Source organism: Rhopalosiphum maidis, chromosome 1 (genome assembly GCF_003676215.2).
Source record: "Rhopalosiphum maidis isolate BTI-1 chromosome 1, ASM367621v3, whole genome shotgun sequence".
NCBI classification, from domain to species: Eukaryota; Metazoa; Arthropoda; class Insecta; order Hemiptera; family Aphididae; genus Rhopalosiphum; species Rhopalosiphum maidis.
In genome coordinates, this window is record NC_040877.1 from 81,972,403 (window position 1) to 81,993,661 (window position 21,259).

Here is a 21,259-nt window from a genome sequence, read left to right on the forward strand (position 1 = left end):
TTGGGAGATTGGAATTCGGTTTCACTAACTCATACGTAAAGTTACCTAAAGAAAAAAAAAATGTTTAAAAATATATTTGTATTTAATACATTAGTTGCTTATGTGCAATAAACACTATAAGTCCGTAATCATCAAGACCGATTCACAGACATCACAAAATTTACATTTTCATAACTACAGACTCCGTGTTGACCCTATGGCAATCATTATTTTGTTAATTTAAACCAGATTTTTATTAATTTAACTATGTTATATACCTATTATTTAAAATATTATAATTTATTAACTTGTGAGTTAAATTACAACAACACTTAATGTTATTTAGTCAAAAATCTTAAAATTAAATACCAAATAAATCATATATTTTTTTTAATTCACCAAACTGGTTCTACCCGACATCACGTAAGCCGATGTTGTCTGGTGTCTGTTTTATATTTTAAATAATACCGTAAAATTTCTTACCGGTTGTTCGCATTTCTATTATGTATAATAAAACTATATATGTAAGACCGCTGGCTTTTAGTCATAAAACATACAAATTAATACAGATGGTATAATAATATACAGATTTTTACTAAAAGTATCTTTGGGATTTGTCTAGAAAAAAAATTTAAATTACTTCTAAAAAAAGAATAAACAACTCTTATGAAACTGACGAATCTATTATTTTGCAACGTTAAATTGAAAAACAGATATTTAAAATCATTCGTAAAATAACTTAATCATTACTCTTCGTTTTAACTAGCAATTCCTTTTAGTTAAAATATAATATTATATATTTAAGTACCTCGATAAACGTACCATTGAATTATTGTTTTATATTAGATTATGAGTAAGTATTTTAATAAAAAAGGAGGTAGATATTTCATTTATTTATTTTTTACGGTTCACTTAATATACTTTAATTTGTATTTTACTCAGAAATAATTAACATTTATTTTTCTTGCATACGATAAAAAGCATCAAACAAAAATAAAATATCTGAAATGGTTGATTATCTCATTTTACAATGTTTTTTTAATCAATTAATTGAAATACAAATACTAACGTCATTATAATATGTATGCTAAAGCATTGATTATAGAATAGTCTATTTTATAACCAATGGTCATATTATGTGTATTATATTCTACAAAATATTTATTTTGCAAATTTAAATAATTTGATTTCTAACTCGTTTTCTGCCTTTCTCGTGTTAGAGCAGTTTAAAAATGTTGAAATATATATAGGTAATACAAATTTATTCGTACTTCCAGAAATTTCCGTTAACTGGTCAATGTGTATTTTTTACGCTTATTTGATATTTTAAATATATATTCTAAAATTCTTGTCAATTCTTATAACTAGGGCCCAAATTTCTATAAAAAGTGCATATTTTTTCGGTTGATCTTACACAATGCTTTCTAAGTATATAATTCGTTTCATTTAACGAGCGTTTCAAAGCCTCAAATTTTATTTTGCGTTTTTAGCATTATTGGGTCATTTTATTAGTTTTTAATGCATATTTGTTCAATACACAATAAAATTTAACCTATTAAAAATATTATCTAAAAATAAATCGTACAAAAATATCATAAGAATTAACTACAAACGATAATTGTCACATGAGATTTTCTCCTATCACATCCGTGGACGTCGAAAGGAGCTTTTCAACGTACAAAAATATTCTTTCGGATAATAAAAGATCTTTGGTGTTTGAACATATTAAATAACATATTATTGTTCAATGCAATGCTAAAAATTTAGTAAGTACAATAGGCTTACTTAGAATTTTAATTTTACATACATTTTAATATATACATATTTCGGTATGCTTAGAATCAATAATATTTCCCCAAAACGTGTGTGTCAGCATCGAGTCATCATTTCGAATTTTCAGTTTTTTTTTTTTTTTTTTTAATAAAATAATAAATAATAATTATAGCTTATTTATAAATTACAAATTGAATAAAAAAAATATACTGCATTTTAAGGCCATTTTTTGCTATTTTTTAGAGCATATTTGTATGGTTTTAAGTGCATTTGAATCTTAGCCCTACTCATAACTTTACTGGTTATGTGTATTTATTATTTTCTATAATTCGAATTATATATGCGCTTCCCAGAACGAAACCGATAAACCATACACGGCACGACGCGTATATTAGAATTAAATACCAATCGGAACACAATTCCAAATGTATTACTGAGTATATTATGTCCATTTTATGTAATAATTACATAATAATGAATTAAATAGTATAGCATTATTTAACCTCTAGACGGCACACCCGCAAAGAGTATAATTTGCATGAATTTAAGGGATAATATTATTCTACGTATCCCTTTCAACTAAACTTTGTTCGAAATATTTTTATTTTTTCATTTCGTATCGGACATTTGGAAAAAAAATGTACACACATAGTGTGTGATTTAGAATTATCATAGTAATTGGCGTGTCACCATTAATCGCGTACAATTTACTAATTAATTTTGAAAAAAAATCTAATAATGAACGATAACGACATCGGTCATATTTACGATGGATGACTATTATTTTGCATTGCGAAAAGAAATAAATTGATTTTAACTGTTTCCCTTTTTTTTAATTCGCTTTACACACGACTCGAGGACGCGGTTTAACCGTACGAAAATAACGTTACGTTTTATACCATGATATTTCGTGTGTAAGCAATAATATTATATTTTAGACGGACATTTTTATTTTAAAGTCGTGTAAAATATAATCAAATAAATAATACCAAACGGTACCTACGAGTATTTAATCCATCCGAGATATTATTATCGTCAATTCTTCTATTATTAAAACGATAAAAAAAAGCTTTAGATAAAATAACATTTGATTGGTGATATGATCCCGCGAATCGATAAAAAAAAATAAAACATATAATCTATATATATATATATGTAATATGTAATATGATAAATAATCTTCCCTATTCTCGTTTAACTTGGTCAAAAATAAAAACCGTACGGAGTGTAACGTACGAGGTGGCGGAGTGTAATCGTTGTGCGAAATATTTTCTAATACGAAACGCGCACGACACTTGAATCTTAAACGGACCGATGTTATTAAAATCATATACATTTATTATCGCGTGCCTAACAATAAAATAAAGCGAATAACGGGCGGTAACGATGTGTATTATAAATGTGTTCCCGTTATTTATTTATATTGATCTGGCGCTTCGACGGTTGCTGGGTCTTTATGGCGCTTTGCTCGGTCTCGAAGCGATAACAAGCACGCGATTTGAAAACCGCACACGTAGTCAAGACGAATTATAAAATAAAAAGATATCGTCGCAGTTGTGTGCGTGTGTTTTTTGAAACACAAACACGTATAATCTGCATAACGTCAAATGAATTGCTAATATCAGTGGTGTCGTTTGAAAATTTCAAATTATATTGTACCGACTGTTCTAACTCGGTAGTAATATTGTATATAAGTATTGTTATATTATGTTACACTAATCGGGGCCACTTTACAAGGGTGCTGGAGGACTTAAACCCCCAAAAACCGATATATTTGTATGGAAATTTATTTATTTATAGAATGTATAGGAGAGCAGAGAGTACAGTATAATATAAATCAATGTAACAAACATTCGTATTAATAAAAAATAGTAAACATCGTGTAACAATCTTTTAAGCTTAAAACTACTATAAACAAAAAAAAATAATAATAAAAATAAAAATGGATCACTATGTCACAGAATAATTTTAACAGGACTATGTATAAAAAAATTACGATTAGATGCAGTATAATATTAAAAGAAATCGTGTTTCTAGTAATGACTGACACTACATAAAAACCAATATTACGCAAAAAAACTAGGTAGAGTCTACAATATCGAAAATTTAAAATAAAAACTTTAAAAAAATAAAAAAATGTCAATACATTAAACATCAAAAAGTTTTATTTTTAGAAAACTTACAATTTATATTTAGCACCACAATAAGTAAACATGATGAACCGTGAATTATACAATTAAAATAACAAAAGTAAATGAATAAGAAGCCTATACATTTACAAAACCAATTAATTATAGATTTTAATCAAAGCTAGAAATGTATAATCAATTGACAGAATTGGCCATAAAAAGGTACTAAAAAACCACATTTTATTATAATATAATATCATTTTACTTTTTAAATTTACAATCATTTTTTTAGATAGTAAAAGTTTGATTAAAATTATTCATTACAGTTATATAGGCTATGGCTATCATTTATTTCTTAGCAAAGAAAATAATTAAAATTTAAAAAAAACTAGCTAAAATCTATTTTATGGAGTTTTCTTTGTTACTTAAAAAAAACATAATTGACAGGAAAGTATTTGTCTAGTGTATTGGCCTATACAATTCTAGTGTCGTACAAAAAAAAAAAATTATAAAAATAAATATTCACGTAAAGCTCTAATTTATTGTTCCTATGAAAATGAAACAATTTCCTGTGAACAGCAGCGTACATGATATACGACACACAATGTTGTCCTCACTACAGCTTTACAGTCTGTACAGTTTATCGTGCATAATATGTTTTAATATTTCCATGGTGGTCCCAAGAAAGGTTACTGGTGAAAAATAAAATAAGATGAAATGTACTTTTATTCACTCAAACAATACACACACGGTGAGGTCATCCCGAAATAACATATATATAACATATATCCATCGCCTTCATTCAAGCAGCACCTACCACAAAAACGTTAAAATTAAAAACGAACACTTATATTCATCTGGGTGTTATGTGACAGCCAAGCCGTTGAGTTAAAGTTAGGTAACTTGAAACTACTACGTGTATATGTGTGTGTGTGTGTGTGTGTGTGTGTGTATGTATTTGAAAACGATATTCTAATCGGCAATACTCACAAGAGAGCTAGTCTTGGAAGACGTTTTCCGAATTCTTTATTCGTATATTATATAAACACCTGACCTACTTATAGAGTTATTTTCCATCTTCAATAGGTCATGACTCAAACTAACCTGTAGAAAATTCTACATCGTTCAGTTATCCTAAATATTTTCATCGCAATAAAAAAAAAACACATTTTTTGATACAAAACGTTTCTGGGCGTTCAGCAAGTAAAATATTCAAAAAAAATAATACAAGAACGTTATAGTCGAAACTATACCTGAAATGATGTGATCCTTGACGGAATTGGGCAACTATGTATACAGTGATTCTTTTATTAAATAACTCTGATTCTATCAATTTTTGTGTACTTAAATTTATATCTATAAAAGCTAAAAATACTTATAAGTTATAATGCTGAAATTGTTTTGTATTAACTTGTTATCAGAGATTTTCGAATAAATAATAATTTTTATAAATTTATGTGTTAACATTTTTATATAAATTATCTACTTCCAATAAAGTAGTAATAACTAAAAGTTGTCTTTTGAGAAATCTTAAAATATCATTGTATTATTATAAGCTAAAGTGGCTTTAAAAAAAAATTAACCTATGTATTAAAAAAGAACGAAAAATGTATTGAAAACAATACGCTCTATGGATAAGTTGTAATTGAGATTCAGTCACTGTATTAAAAAACAATTTACAACCATTCTGAACGCTCATACTTCCTAAATCCCATCAAAACAACTCTTCGTATACAAAACCTAACAAACTTACGTATAACCTATTAAACTATGTACCTCTTAACCGACAGTTTTACACGGGCGGAGTAGAAAACGAAAAGGCGTCGTGCCGATATCATTATCCGTATATTGTATTGCACTTGGCTAAGAGAGCGAGTGACTGCCATAAATCCGTAAGATTCCGCATGCGTAGTTGTCATCGCGTGAAAAATCATTACCACCAATGATCGCGCTATGTCTGTCGATTGTGAACCGTCTACGTTCATATACAGCTAAGACGCGTATTTGTTCCGATAAAAATATAATGGCTCGTACTTTATACGAAATAATTAATACGGCCTTTCATATTCAATTCCAATATCCACTCGAACATTTGAATAGAAATATAAACTGTATACTAAAATAATTTTTTTACAATTAACTTTTATCTGATAAAAATAACATTTTACTTTTTCAATAAACACGTATTTTAATACACCGACACGCAGTCCTTCTCAGTGGCGGGCTATAGTTGTCCGACACGAGATATTTGGGATTTTCTTAGTTTTATCCGGCTGGTATTGGGTAACGAACTGTTCATACCAGTAATAATTAAAGACATTCTTGTTTATGGTCGTCAAAATAATGAATAATGTTCATATTGAATATTCATAAAGTAATTTATTGAATAAAAACAGTGTAATTATTTTTTTTTTTCAAATTTAATTTTGTATTCTGTTTTCATTAAGTGAACAGCTTTTGTCATTTTTTCAAATACTTATATCTATCTAATTATTTAAGGACAAAACTTAGTAAATATAGCTTTAAAATAAACATACGTTTACGCCTTAAAAGTCACTAAATATCCAATACAGAAAAAAAAAGTTAAGCGGACAATAAAATAGTTTTCCCAGTCCGAATTTTTGTTGTCCACCTTGGTTGATAAACATATTAGTCTACGTCTAACATCGTTTTATGATTTTCGACTAGATGCCATGTAACGCAATAATATAAGCAAAAAGGTACAAGATTTTTTTTTTCGCACGCAGCGTTTGATGGCATTTTATTCGGCGAACGTCCGTACCGAAGAAAAAAAAACAACCGTGGTACGAATTAAACGGACTATCCACTCCCGTTGTGACGAAATTTTTCCACAATTCGTTTACCGAGTCTCGGGGCGATTGACGGCGACGTTTTATAAAATTCGATTGTAATAAATACATTATTTCGTAATACGATTGGCTGCCGGCGGTTAGTATTTTTGCCACGCTTCCGAATCGCACGATTCGTTTGTTTCCGGTTTTGGACGCGACGACCGTAGAGCGCGGGACGCGGAATTTCAGGACTATTTTCGAACAGCCGATGATGAGTTGGTGCCACTATAGTACGGTCGTCGAGAGTGTCTGTGTATCAATTTCAACGTAGCTGACTGACCAATTTGACGGGAGCGACGTACAGACATCATATTACATGTTCGGCGTGGGTTTGGTGCCGAATAATTTTGTACTTCCCGATTAATTCAATACTTGCAGTGCGTGTAGACGTGAGCGCGTGCGTGTTTGTATGATGAGTGGTAATGCTGAATAGCAATGAACCTAACTCCTAATTCGAATTCCCGACGAACGTCCCAATAATAACATGACATAAACGCAACGCATTTGTGCTACTATATTGCCTATATTTTACGCCGCGTTACTGCTCTATAAAATGTTCTACCCACTCGGCGGGATCTATGCCACGCCCGCGTGTGTACGATTATGCGTGTTGATCTTTGCGTATGCTTATTTACTTTCCTCGCGTTAACTACATTATAATGTTTGAAATACTTGTATAGTTTTGCGATGTGGTATGTTCAGTCTTCGAGGCAAACATTAATTAAAACCATACATTTCGCGTGCATTGCTATTAATATATATATATATATATATATGATAGAACATCACATTTGTTTATATTATTACGCTCTAGTTTCAAAAAATAATGAATTATAATGAATTATTAAAATAATTAAATAAACAAAATAGTAATCGAATTTATCGGACAAATTGTCCTGTGTGTCGACTTTACAATATCAATATCAGCTGCATACATAAAACCTTAAGCGACTGAATTATTTATTTATTTATATATATAATAGACAATAGATGACAGAATATATTTCATTCTCGATTATACAGAAAAAATATCCAAATGATTTCAAATTGACGGAAACAACGAAAGTATGTTTATACTCAACTGACGGGTTTAATATTCAAATATAATCAACATTTCGTTGAACATTTACAATGATTATGAAAACCTTTCGTTACGTTCAACCATTTTGACCAACCGACCCTTATTATTTAAAAAAAATTCTTGCTGGCTACATTCGTGGGAAAAGCATATTTTATAAAAAATTATTATTTTTGTTTTATTTTTGGTTTTATCGAAACTATGCCTCAAAGTTGGGGCACTAGTCTAACTAGGCGTCCTTTGAGTGTTACAATTATTTTATTTTAGTTGCATTTTTTTATTCATAACAAAATTATACAAATTAATTTCTTAAATTAAAGAGAAGGTATTGTTTTATCGTGTCTTTATCGAGTGTCTGGATATCTGAAGATTAAACAAAATTTGATTTGAAATTCATAAGTTGTCGATGCTAACATATATATTAATAAAATTTTGAATAAATGTAAAAACTGAATATCAACGACAAAATTATTCGATTTTTTTTCCTTTTCGAAAAATAAACACTAATTGGCAGTCAGTACATGAATATATTATAGATGTTCGTCATTTGATTGATTGCACGGTATTTAGGACCCCTTGAATGAGGTATGCAAATTATAAAATTCGATTTCTAGGGAAATTGAGTGTAAAAAAATATTTATTTTTATCTTCGACGTTACTAATGATTTTATTTGATTTTGATTTTGATTTTTACGCAGTTTTTATTCGGTAATATTACCAAAATATATATATTTTTTTATATACTTAATGTTTTTAATTATTTACAAATAACAATATTTACATTCATAATAGTTTAAAAAAAATATTAAATAATAGTTTTCAATTTAATACAAACAAATAATCAAATAAAACAAAAATAACTATTTCTAATTAATACAATTATTGTTTATGTAATTTAAATATATATATATTACATTTATTTTAGTTTAAATATTTCTTCAATTTTAGTTTTAACAATATCATACATGAAAATAATAATTAGACCAAATAAATTTGCATAGTCCTTCAACTCCTTTAATCTTGTTATGACTGTGATTTTTACATAATTTTATTTTTATCACCGAGCTTAGTTGGTAATTATATTTTTAATTTTTAGTTTTAGTACAGTTATAATTTTATAAATTTATACATAGAATTTTATTCAAAGACAACTACAAACTAAAGAAAAACCAATTTTATAAGTTATGTAGTAATATTAAAAATTAAATTTAAAAAAAGAATGATTTTAAATTTTATTATTATTTATTGCAACATGAATTACTGCCGAGACATTTTTACATAACTACAACAATACATCACATATCGCTATACATTACATATTATAATAAGTAATTAACTAAAATAAGAAGTTTGACACGTCAAATTGTAGTTTAAGAAGTTTTTAAATGTTATCACAACTCATCGTCATTATGTATTTAAATAAATATATAATACCCATAATATTATTTTAAAAGTTTACATAACATCGATAATTTGCAGGTTATTATTAAAATTAAACCCGGACGTTATAAAAAATGTTTAAGTAATTATTTATATTGCCTAAAAATACGAGGTATAATGGTATATATTATATTAAGTAGCCATGTCATCACGAACCGTGATATATATGTGACATATACTACCAAACGAATCAATCGTAACACGACGACGTCACACCCACGCAACGGCTTAGGTTAGGTTAGGGAAGGGAGTTTTGTGTTTTGTATTTTCAAGATGAATATTATGGTGGTGTTGGATAACCATCTCCGGCTATTTACAACGGTCAAAATACAGTACACGGACAATTTAATAAATTTTCACGATTATTATGTATCGATATTAATATGACACATTTCGGAAAGACGAAGAACGCGGCCCGTAGTGATAAACCGCGTTCAAGAATAAGTGACACGTAACCAGCCGACATACTCGTATTATGTTTAATGTTTCAACCGTGAAAACAGCGAGCACTTTCGATGTGCAAACGAGAACACACACATAATGGAGGCATGTGATGCAACAACAAAAAATACATTATAAATATAACGAGTGTTGGAAAACAAAAAAACCGTACTTACGACGAGCGTGAGAGAATACAAAGCACATGAATTATTATTTTATTATTAGTAGTTATTTTTTTTCCCACCACCGACGTTTATTATTATATTTGTTTTCCCGTTTATTCCACTAGCTCTCCTCGGCGGCATATAAAGTACACGCATTATCATTAAAATACAACAGACATATCCGTCACTCTTCCTTACGTTCAATTTCAACGGATCGTATCGTTGTATTATTCGCGTCATTTACATTGTTAATGGACGTTTTTTTTTTTCCACTTACAGCAGCCACACACATTTCCAACGCTACTTAATTATTGGTCCTTTACCGCGGCAGGAGTATGGCCTTTATTGCGTGCGTATAAATTGGTCCATAAAAAGTGGTTTTATAAGCATTATAATACAATTAATTATTATTCTATACATAATATACATAAATACAAAACACAAATCGAATATGTGTGTGCATGTGTATATGTGTGTGAAAGTACATGCTGTGCAAATTTTTGTTAAAATATTTACCTTCTCAAAAACACAGTTTGTTTACAAAACTGGCAAGTATCTATAAAGTAAACAAACTTTCGTTCACTTAACTTACTGATAAAATCGTTTGTTATGAGTGCACAATAAATCCAAATTCGCTAAATTATATTCTGTATAGATTTGAAATAGAGGCACGTGACACGGATACTAGCGTAATAGTTGCAAACTATCAGTTTGCGTGATAACTGTCTGTTTTTTTTCCACCGGGTCTGAATTGCAGGAAAATATTGCGTTCTGAATCCGGCAACGACTGATTTTAAAAGAGCACAACTCGCTGACCAGCCCTGTCCGTCGTTCCGCAAACGTTTTATTATTTTTTTTCTACGACTACCGATTAAAACGCTTTTGTATAGATATACGTACCGGTTACAACAAACCTTTCAAACACGTGCTCCAAGTCCGTTTGAATGAATCGCTTTCATTGGACAACTACGACAGTCCGCTCGCTATCCGAATGTAAACCTACCGTTATTGTTTGATGAATTGAAAATTGTCATGTCGATTAACCGAAAACCTTAAAGATATAGTAAAACAAAAGAGAGAAAGGTTTTATTCGTTGGTATGTGAAACGTTGAGAGATCCGCAGTAGAATTTCATTATTTTTCGAACAATTCCTATCGAAATAATAACATTAAACTCGAACATAATCTAATGCAATAATAATTCTCGATATTACAGGTGATAATACTTCCTGTTTGGGTTTTAAGCTGGTATGGATGTTTAATAATTTATTCATTAGAAAGAGTATGGTGAATACGTCCGGTCAAAATCCCATTAGTGCAAAACGTATTAATAACTATAGGACAAAAAATATCATTCAATTATAAATTTCAGAGAAATACAAAATCTAACAAATACCTGGTCATTATAATCGTATCTTGTATGTCGTTTTCAAAAATAAAATAGATATACATGAACTTTATTTTTTTTCATACAATAATTAGATGGCTCCATGTTAAAAAACATACTTTCAAAGAGCAACTTTGAAAAAAATATGTCTATTATAAACTACATCGACATATTACTGACGCAATACATTGCGGTGAACATTCAATGTCTCGCCATGTTTGTCTCCGTATACCCATCACTCCTCCACCAATTACATAATTTAATCATATAACTATATATAATAAAAATAATAATATCCCAAAATATCCGTAATATTTAGTCATAAAATACAGTATTTTTCTTCTCTTTTAACTGACTTAGAATTTATTAGTAAAGATTTGCAGTGACTTAAGACATGATGATTACTATGATTAAAATTATCATTTTTCATACTCCCTTTCGACATTTTGAAGATTTCAATCCATCACGTTAATATTTATTTGAGAGTATAAGGCATATAATTTATTCATATTTTCTACTTATTATTTGATATGAATATTCTCGATTACCGCTTAGATTTAGTAAACTAAATAATTAATATAACATACAAAATAACAAAATATAAAAGAAAAAATAGCGTACAATAAAATTATCAGACATTTTATTATACGATTACGATGGTAGCCAAGTATTATATAAAATGGTCATGATTATGTAGACTGTAATTTGTAATTTGAAAAATTCACATTTTCTGACGAAAAAAAAAAGAACTAAGCCCTTTGAGATGTAGAATCCTGTAAGAATTTTTTTTTACCTTTATTCAATTGATTTTCAAGCTTATCTAAAATCAAATATTTACCAAAAAAATATATAAATCCAAACTAGCTACCTTCACAAAATACCTAGATTCTTAAATACAAAGACTTTTTCAATTGATTTACGACATTTTTATTCCTTTGCAATTTTTATATACCTTCTGCTTAAACATTAAATCGTATATTAAAGTAATAATAAGTAAAAAATATAATATAACTATTTATCAAAATGAAAGTAAATCAAAACAAACCATTAAACTTTTAAAATTGTATATAAATCGTGTTTCAAGAATATTAATTATAAAAAAAAAAAAAATTCTAATTCAATAACCACGGCGATTATGTGATTAATGTAATAATATACCACTATACTAACCATGTCATATTCACGGATAATTTCACATTTCCCGAGTAGAGTTGACACCCTCAGAAATTCTAGAAAACAATAATATTCCTTCCCGGGAATAACCAAAAATATCAGGAGCATAAATTCCGTGGGAATGCCGTAAACTATCAAAAGTGTTCAATCGGTTTTGTTTTGGTTATAATAGACAGTCACGCATCTTATGATTTATGTATTATTTATAAACTTGGGTATAAATGTGTTATTTTATATATTTTCAAAATTTCAAAATATATTATAGAATCCCACTTTAGTGAAGTATAGTTATTCATCATGAAATACAGTTAATATTTTAAGCATTAAAAAAGAGTACCTAATTTTGAGAAATAATATTACCTATAGCTATAACATATATTATTTAACTAGGTACTAATAAACACTTTTTAAGCATTTTTTTAGATTGTAAGAATGATGAAAATATAAAAAAAAGTCACAAACATTTTTCGTTGATTTTTCATTATTATTACAACACTAGGATCACTAACAAAATATTCATATGAATATATGACATAGATACCTACTTTAAATTGTTTGAAATATTAAATAAATAAAATAAAAACGATTTATTCTACACATTTTATAATATTTAAATGTAGTTATTAATAACTATATTATTAAACATAAATAAATACAATTATGATTTAGTACATACCTGAATTATTTATTGTTTGATTATTTATTATTTTATATTAATTTAATAAATAATCAGAGAATTATTGAAATGGAATCCATCGTTTTTACCATTAATATATCTGCATAATAATTACGTACATCTCAATTCAAATCATAATTTGTATTTTTATATTTTTAAATAGTACAAGAATTATTTTAAATAAAAATTGAGTGAAAAACTTAAATATTATAAATAAATACTTTGATCAAAATTAAGTCTTTTAATCTATAATTCGATTTCCATACAATAAATACATAATATATTTGATTGTACAACTCTATCGGAATAACTATATATAGAACTACGTCTTTCATTTACTCGTTTTTACCGATCGTTGTATAATATATTTATAAGTACTCAAAAATGTTTTAAATTGAATGTAATTTCATTAGGGCAACGTTAAAAGCAATATACATAATATGTAACATTGTAACTTTAAAATTGCTTTCAAGGCTTGGTAAAATGTTTATTAAATATAAATGGTTTTTAAAACATTTATTATATATGTATATAGAATATGGCAAGTCACATATTAAAACGCCTGTAATATGTTACCAGTATTAAAATAAGAAAATTATACCTCTGGGTACAATTACGTATAAAAGAGGTACAATTAGCATAGAATGGTTTTACCCCCTCTATCCAATAATTTTATCCGTTTGAGAATATCAGATTGCTATGATACTGGTGAGAAATAATTTAAGTCAAAGTTCATAATACACATATTATATTTATATTTAACTTTGTAAATACCTCTATAAATATCCATAATTATCAATTTAAACAGCGTTAATTTACCAATTCGTGTAGGTGTAATATGAAATTTTAGATTCTAAGTGGAACGATAAATGTATTTATTTTATCACAATGTATGTATTCTGTGTGTATAATTCCTCAATAAGTTATTGATAAAATGTTTTAATTTACAAAAATAAGGATAGTTTTGAACATCAGATTGGATCTAGTTTTGTACTTTAAAGAGGTCAAACTAACAAATTCCCAGTACTTACTTTTATGATTGGGAAATTTTTTACCAAATGTTTTTATTATCGTTTTCATTATACGAAAAGGGTTGAAAATACAAAAAAAATATTTAAAATACATAGGCAAGTTAAAATTTAAACAAAATGACCAAAAAACGACTTAAAAAGTAATAAACTCCAAAAAATGCAAAATAAATATTAGTTGTTTAGATTCTCATGCTAATGAAACACATTTGTGACTAGGAGAGCATTGTCTAAAAAGTTCCAAAAAAAAAGGCAAAATGCGTCAACTTTCGAGCCCTAATTATAATAATTATGAATATATAAATATTATAGAAATGCTATAATAAATACAATATTTTTGGAAAAAATTATATCATTCTATTATAATACTAAAAGTAAAATAAACAATTTTAATAGCTATATCAAATAAACATATCAGTTGATTATATTGACTGATAGACCGATACCGCACAGTTTATTTTTTCATATACAATAATTCATTGAATTCAAATTTTACACATTCTAACTATATACAGTGGAGCGGTACCCACATACTTACGTTTTTAGATTTTTGTCACAATAATTTATGCTTAATTTAGTGCATATTTTAACATATTTATAGACACACGATCTGTAAAATATAACATCATTAACATCATACACAAATAATAAAGATTAAAACAAATTCTATTCAAGTACAACTTACAACAATTATTGAGCTATAAAGTTATAAATAACTTTAAATATAAATTTTAATGTACTAATATATTTTATAATATTCATTACTTTATTCAGCATAATATTCTTTGAAAATCTGAACAAATAAATCATTATTTTAATGAACCTTTTTATGTTATTCTACAAACATTACGGTCAACTTAAAGGCATACTATTTACGATTTATTGAAAAGGTATAAAATAAATTATTAAATATTTTATAAATTAATACATACAAGATAAGATAGAACAAAATAATTTATAATCATTATTCACAGAACTTTTTGTTTATAAATAATCATGTAAGCAATTTAATAGCCAAGAACCTAGTGTCGAAACTGTTTACAAATATAAACCAAAATATTTGGAAAAAAAGTTTTATTTTCACTAAAAGCCTAATATGTATAGTTTATCGGAATTAAGTTTTATACAGTTTTCGTCATCAGATTTCAGTCATAATAATAAAATCTATAAAACAAATTACAGTGCCCACAACCACTATTCGTAATAAAAGTTCACTACCGATGACAGTGATGACACAAATGTCTACGACCGCGAAATGACGCACGCCAAAAATATATAAAACACGCGAAATCATCTCGTTGGCAAATCGATTCGAACGATAAGAAAATAATCCATGCCCCGTGTGTTATTATGCACTGTTTACTGAACAAAATACTAAATTCACTGTTTTTTTTTTCTCATTTTCAGATACTTCAACTGCAGATGAACGACTTCCGCTATCATTTTCTCTTCACTACATTCGTAAGCGTATAAAATAAAAAATATTATCAATAATAACGCGGCCGAAATTGCCGTCACAGTGGACTCGATCTGATGTCCCAATGTATGTCTTATTTCAGGACCTCGAGACATTTGATCTGGAAGATTTTAAATACAACTCCGTGAACATAACATCATTCAGAATAGTTGATGACGAAAACCACCGCGTGGTCAACGTCCTGCGCGAGATGGAAAGATTTCAGAGGGTCGGACAAAATATGTTGCACAAGAGTGGAATCATCAGGGTAATTAATAATTACTATTATCGTTTACTACTCTATCATCGACGAAACTTACCATCCGATTTTTTTTTTATTATTGTTACTCGAGATAAAGTTGTATATTATAATGATGTACTTAATGGATATTTTTTTTAGCAGCGAACACTTGTTATTTAGTCAGTTGTTATGTTTTATACAAAAATTGTATTTATATAGTATGGAGAACACGAAGAAGATTATAACAAAATGTACATTAATTTAAAATCGCGATTTGAGATTTAGACGAAGTAAATTCTTCCCAAACGTCACGATGTACCGCCATCGCTTCACTTCGATCATACGAATAGACTGATTTTGTTAAAAACCGTTTTGTACAAGTTTATTTTGCTTTTCGTGTTAAAAACAAAACAACTATCTATAAAACATAAATCATAATCTATTTATCGAGGATAATTCAGTAGCTGTATATATTTATGAATGACAACACCACTTTATAATTTTAACGTTATTCGTAAACTCGTATAAGTAACATCAGTTAATTTAATTTATAAAATATTTCCTATAGGTTTATTTTTTATTTATTTTTTAATATAACGTACCATGGGTCCATTCTAAATTATTTTTATTTTTATAGTCGTTAATATATATTTTTAACGAGAAATTCGATCTTGTACTTAAAATACGACACCCCTGGCCCGAGAATCGTCATATTATTGTAACGACCCAACAGATATCGTATTTTTATCCGTTTTCAACGCCATTCATAAATGCAAATAATGCAATCAATCGGTCGTTTTGTGTTGTACCACAGGCCGAACCTGCGTTGATGTACGACGCGGTCAATGTGTTTGCTCACAGTATCGGATCGCTGGACGGGTCGTCGAATTCAATGCAGTCGTCAAACGTTTCGTGTAAGTCGTCAGACCGTTGGGCGAACGGTACATTTCTGTACAATCGACTTAATGCGGTTAGTATTCAATTGTGACATAGATACACCAAACGGTATAACGGCATAGTGGATTATTTTTTTTATCATTTGTTCATTTATTTCCATTATCCGTCTTTTTTTTTAAATTTTGCCACAACACAGGTGAGCATCGAAGGCCTGACCGGCAAAATTCACTTTGACGAGGGAAGACGATCGGATATCAAGCTAGACTTACTAAAATTACACCAAGAGAAAGTAAAAAAAGTCGGCTTTTGGACTCCATCGAATGGCATCAACATCACAAAACATTCCGTATTTTACGGACACCAGAGCTCAAACGTGACGTTGATCGTGGTCACAAGAGTCGTAAGTTTACATCATAAAAACAGTAATATTAGATATATCATTAAATACTTTAACGAATATTAAGTACCACCATCGGAATTGTTTAATATTCTTCGTGAAAATCGATGAGCGTTATTACAGTAGAATGTATATTATTGGAATCTACTTAGTGATTGTAACAAAAAATCAATTATCTTGATAAAACGTCTGCCCAAATTGCGTGTTCTTGAAAGAAAAAAAGTAGGCGCCACGGAACAAATAACAATTCCTATGCGTATTAAATCCCGTTTGTGCCTGACAACGATTACGCTGTCGCCAATACGTTAGAAACACGTAGAAATCATCCTTCGCAGAACAACTGCTGCAGATGACTCCGTCTTTAAATTACTGTGACTTCTATAGTTCGCTACTTTTCACACAATAACAATCGAAACTATAAAGTGACGTATTCGAATTACGTGATAAAACACATTTTCATTCTTTGGACATGTACAATACGCGAATCATAATGCTCGGTGAGTAAATGAGACAAAACAGTACTACATCAGATTTTAGTGAAATAATGGTTGTTAAATTCCATATAAAAAAATACATATATGATATTATTTAATGTAAACGCGCATTGTCAATTTTCAATTTATCCACTTGAAGGATTTTTTTTTTAACAATAAAATAAAATATTTTATGTGACGACCAAAAGCTCTATTTGTATTTACTGAAAAAGTTGATTTCAAACAATTGTAATACGAGTATATTTTGTTTTCTCTTTTTTTATTATTGCCTTGTAGTTCTTTCATGTCATGTAATTGAAAATGTAGGTACACATAAAATATTCTTTTATAAATAACAGGTGTTTTTATATTTGCCATATACCAAATGTTTTCAAAAAAATGTCATTCACATTTGAATCACCTACATGATTGACCGGAATGCACTTATCCTGATCAACCTCCTCCGTTTACGAACCATTAAAACACCTAAATCGTAAAAAAATAAGGATACATAGCCCTTTACTAAGTACGCTCAAAATTATTACAAACCCATCAAAAAAAATAAATGCAAAAACATTCAACTCACCTGTACTTTATAGAAAAAACATCCAAAAGTATAATATTATAATAGGATAACGTTATCGCCGTGTAACATTGTAACGTTATACTAAATTGTATAGATGCCTAATATTTAAATAAATTCCATGAAGACTTCATCCTCTTCTAAGAGGTTTTTAGTAATATATATATATATATATATATATATATACAATTTTTCTTCGTCCGTTGATATATATGTTTATTTTTATAGAATGAAAAATATAGTCGTATGTAATTTTACTACAAAAAATTTAAAAATTATATTAATATACACTATAGGGATGCGCATTCAACGTACCTCTTTTCGTGTCAGCATTTCTACTAGCATTTATTGAGAAAATCGTCCTTAAAACGTTTAACTAAAAAATTATAATCCATTATCAGTATGATTTTAAAAAAAATACTAAAAAAACACACATACCTAAATACTTTATCCGATTCCCCAAGGAAGAATTGCACCTTTACTTCACCAATTTTTCTAATAAGTATTTGTATCCAAACAACTAATCAGTAACCATTATTATATAATAATATATATATGTCCATATCACTCTGTAGCCTTGCCTGACCTAGACACATATAGTTTTAACATAAAAAATATAAATTATAAATAATATTTATGCACCTAAACTCGAGTATATCATATAATTAATTATGTCCCAAATCAGATGTAAATTGGCATTAGATATTAAATAATATATTTTTGCAAAATAATCTTAGACTCGAATCAAAATTTTTTAGAAAGGCACAAATAAATAACATAATTATTATGTCAGAGTGTATAAACATTACATTAATTAATTTAATGATTCATTTAAATTTAATGGACCATTAACTTACAATTGAATCATTAAATGTTTAACGATTGTTATTTACTTATGTGAAGCGGCATTAGTTTAATAATCGACACACAATTATGATACCTACTACCAAATCAGCGTTAAGTGTATACTACTGCAAAGTAAACGAATCGAGTGTTTAACTTGATCGCTCGTTCCATCAATTTCAATTTTCGAAGTCACACGAAAATTTGATAACTTAACACCATTAAATGATTTAACAGTGATCAAATAAATTATCAAAAATAATTAGAGTTCCTATTTGAAAAACAGTTTTTAATATAAACAATTTCATAGAAACCGTTTCGCCATGGCCGTGGGATATTATTAGACGCTTTTCAATTTAGCCCGTTTTGACATGGCACGAAACGAAGAAGAATATTATTATTTTCGACAAATAACTCTTTAATAACGCCTGCGTAATGGAAATATAATTATTTTAAACAATAAGGTGGTATATGACATCAAAGATAATCCTAAGTTTGCCCGAAGAAATAGTACCGACGCCTTCAAAAGGTCTTACAATATACGAGTTAGGAATATACATCACCTATATATTGTACATAATATATATATTATATAGAAATAGAAATATAACCGTGTTAGATATCTCCAAAATAATAACGCCAATAATTTAATGCGTTCGCGGATGCGGTCGAATGCGTGTCTCACGCGCTCAGTAAATTATACGTATGTACATTATGTTGTAAACAAAAAAAAAAATAATAATAATAACCGAAGAAATCATAAATAATGCGGAGTATAGCTGTTGTTGCGTGGTACAATCATAATATATGTAGGTATTTTAGAAGCCCGCGAATAAACAAGAAAAATAATAATTTACCGATCTGATATCAAAACGTACTTAAACGTGCGTGTTGTATTCGTGTGGGAAACGCGTGTGATGTGCTGTACATCTATTTATGTAATATTACTCGCATACACGGACACAGTTACATAATATACAGACCGGACGATGGAATTCGGTTAAAGAAGCCGCAACAAATCAAAGCGCTTTCAAAATCAAAGTCAGCCGTCGTAGTAAAACCTAACACAAACACACCCACGCACATTATAATCGATAAGTACGTATTAACCCTCGGCCGTACACGATAAAGTCAGCTGAAACCTAATTCTAAAAAAAAAAAAATAATAATAAAACATTTAAAAACCAAGAAGGTCGTTCAGCTCAACTTTGTATAGTAAGTTTCAATTGTACCTCGGCTTTAAGGAGGTCAATATTACATTACGGCATAGTGTTAAATTTGAATTAAATGATAGACTATTGCACAGGAAAACCGTTCTGAACGGATACGAGCAGCCTCTATATTTCTAATGATATTTTATAATATATTTATGTGCCTACTGTTAGTAATTTATTTCTCTATTAATACAATAGATTCAACTAGTTTTACAATAGTTATTATAATATTATATCATATAATATTGTCATGGGCTTACAAGTCATTACCGACGTGATGTAAAACGGAGTAAATTGGTACAAACACAATAATTGTTTACAGACTTTTGAAGAACTTCGAATTTTTATAAGATATCGTATTTTAACAATAAATAACACTATGCTAATTATTTTTTTATAAACCAAAAACATCCGTAGGGACTTAAAACTTTACGTTTATTATATTATTATGAATTTTACTACGAGCAATGATATATTTAATTTACTTTATGATATTATCTATTTATACTATGAATCTATTTTACTGTTTTATGACATTTACAGAAAGATCTATTCAATTTTGAGTTTATGTAATATAGTATAAATACGTTAGTTATTATAATAATACAAACAACATAATAAATGCAATTATTACAGAAAACAATTATTAACCTTTCGTAATACTCAAGTAAAAATAAATGACTTTAATAATAAATATATCAAAAAAATATCATGAAATATAGGTACTCAGTGATACAGAATGACGCTCTAGCAAATCGTCTCCGCGTAGAAGTACTTTTTGTATACAATGATATATCATTTAATTCAAATTTAAGACAGTAACACACTCAATACCTACTGTATAGCAGAGTGTTGACCAATCGCTAACCATTTTAAAATTTTTTTATAGAGAAAAACTGAAAAATTCAAATATTTAAAATGTCTAACTATTTTGAAAATTCAATTTATTAAATAGAAAACAATAATTTAAGTAACAGTACAATTTTTCAAGCTTACAGTTAATATTTTTTGAAACACATTTAAATGAATAAAATTG

The 21,259-nt window shown here is 28.2% G+C and overlaps 1 protein-coding gene across 1 annotated transcript in view; it reads left to right on the forward strand.

The window, feature by feature from the left end:
- LOC113555691 (glutamate receptor ionotropic, kainate 2-like) overlaps positions 1–21,259 on the forward strand; it is a 154,523-nt gene that overhangs the window by 126,916 nt on the left and 6,348 nt on the right. The window contains exons 5-8 of the mRNA XM_026960202.1: positions 15,527–15,580; positions 15,679–15,843; positions 16,631–16,786; positions 16,910–17,113. Of these exons, the coding sequence (XP_026816003.1) occupies positions 15,527–15,580; positions 15,679–15,843; positions 16,631–16,786; positions 16,910–17,113 (579 nt within the window). The remainder of the gene's footprint in view (positions 1–15,526; positions 15,581–15,678; positions 15,844–16,630; positions 16,787–16,909; positions 17,114–21,259) is intronic.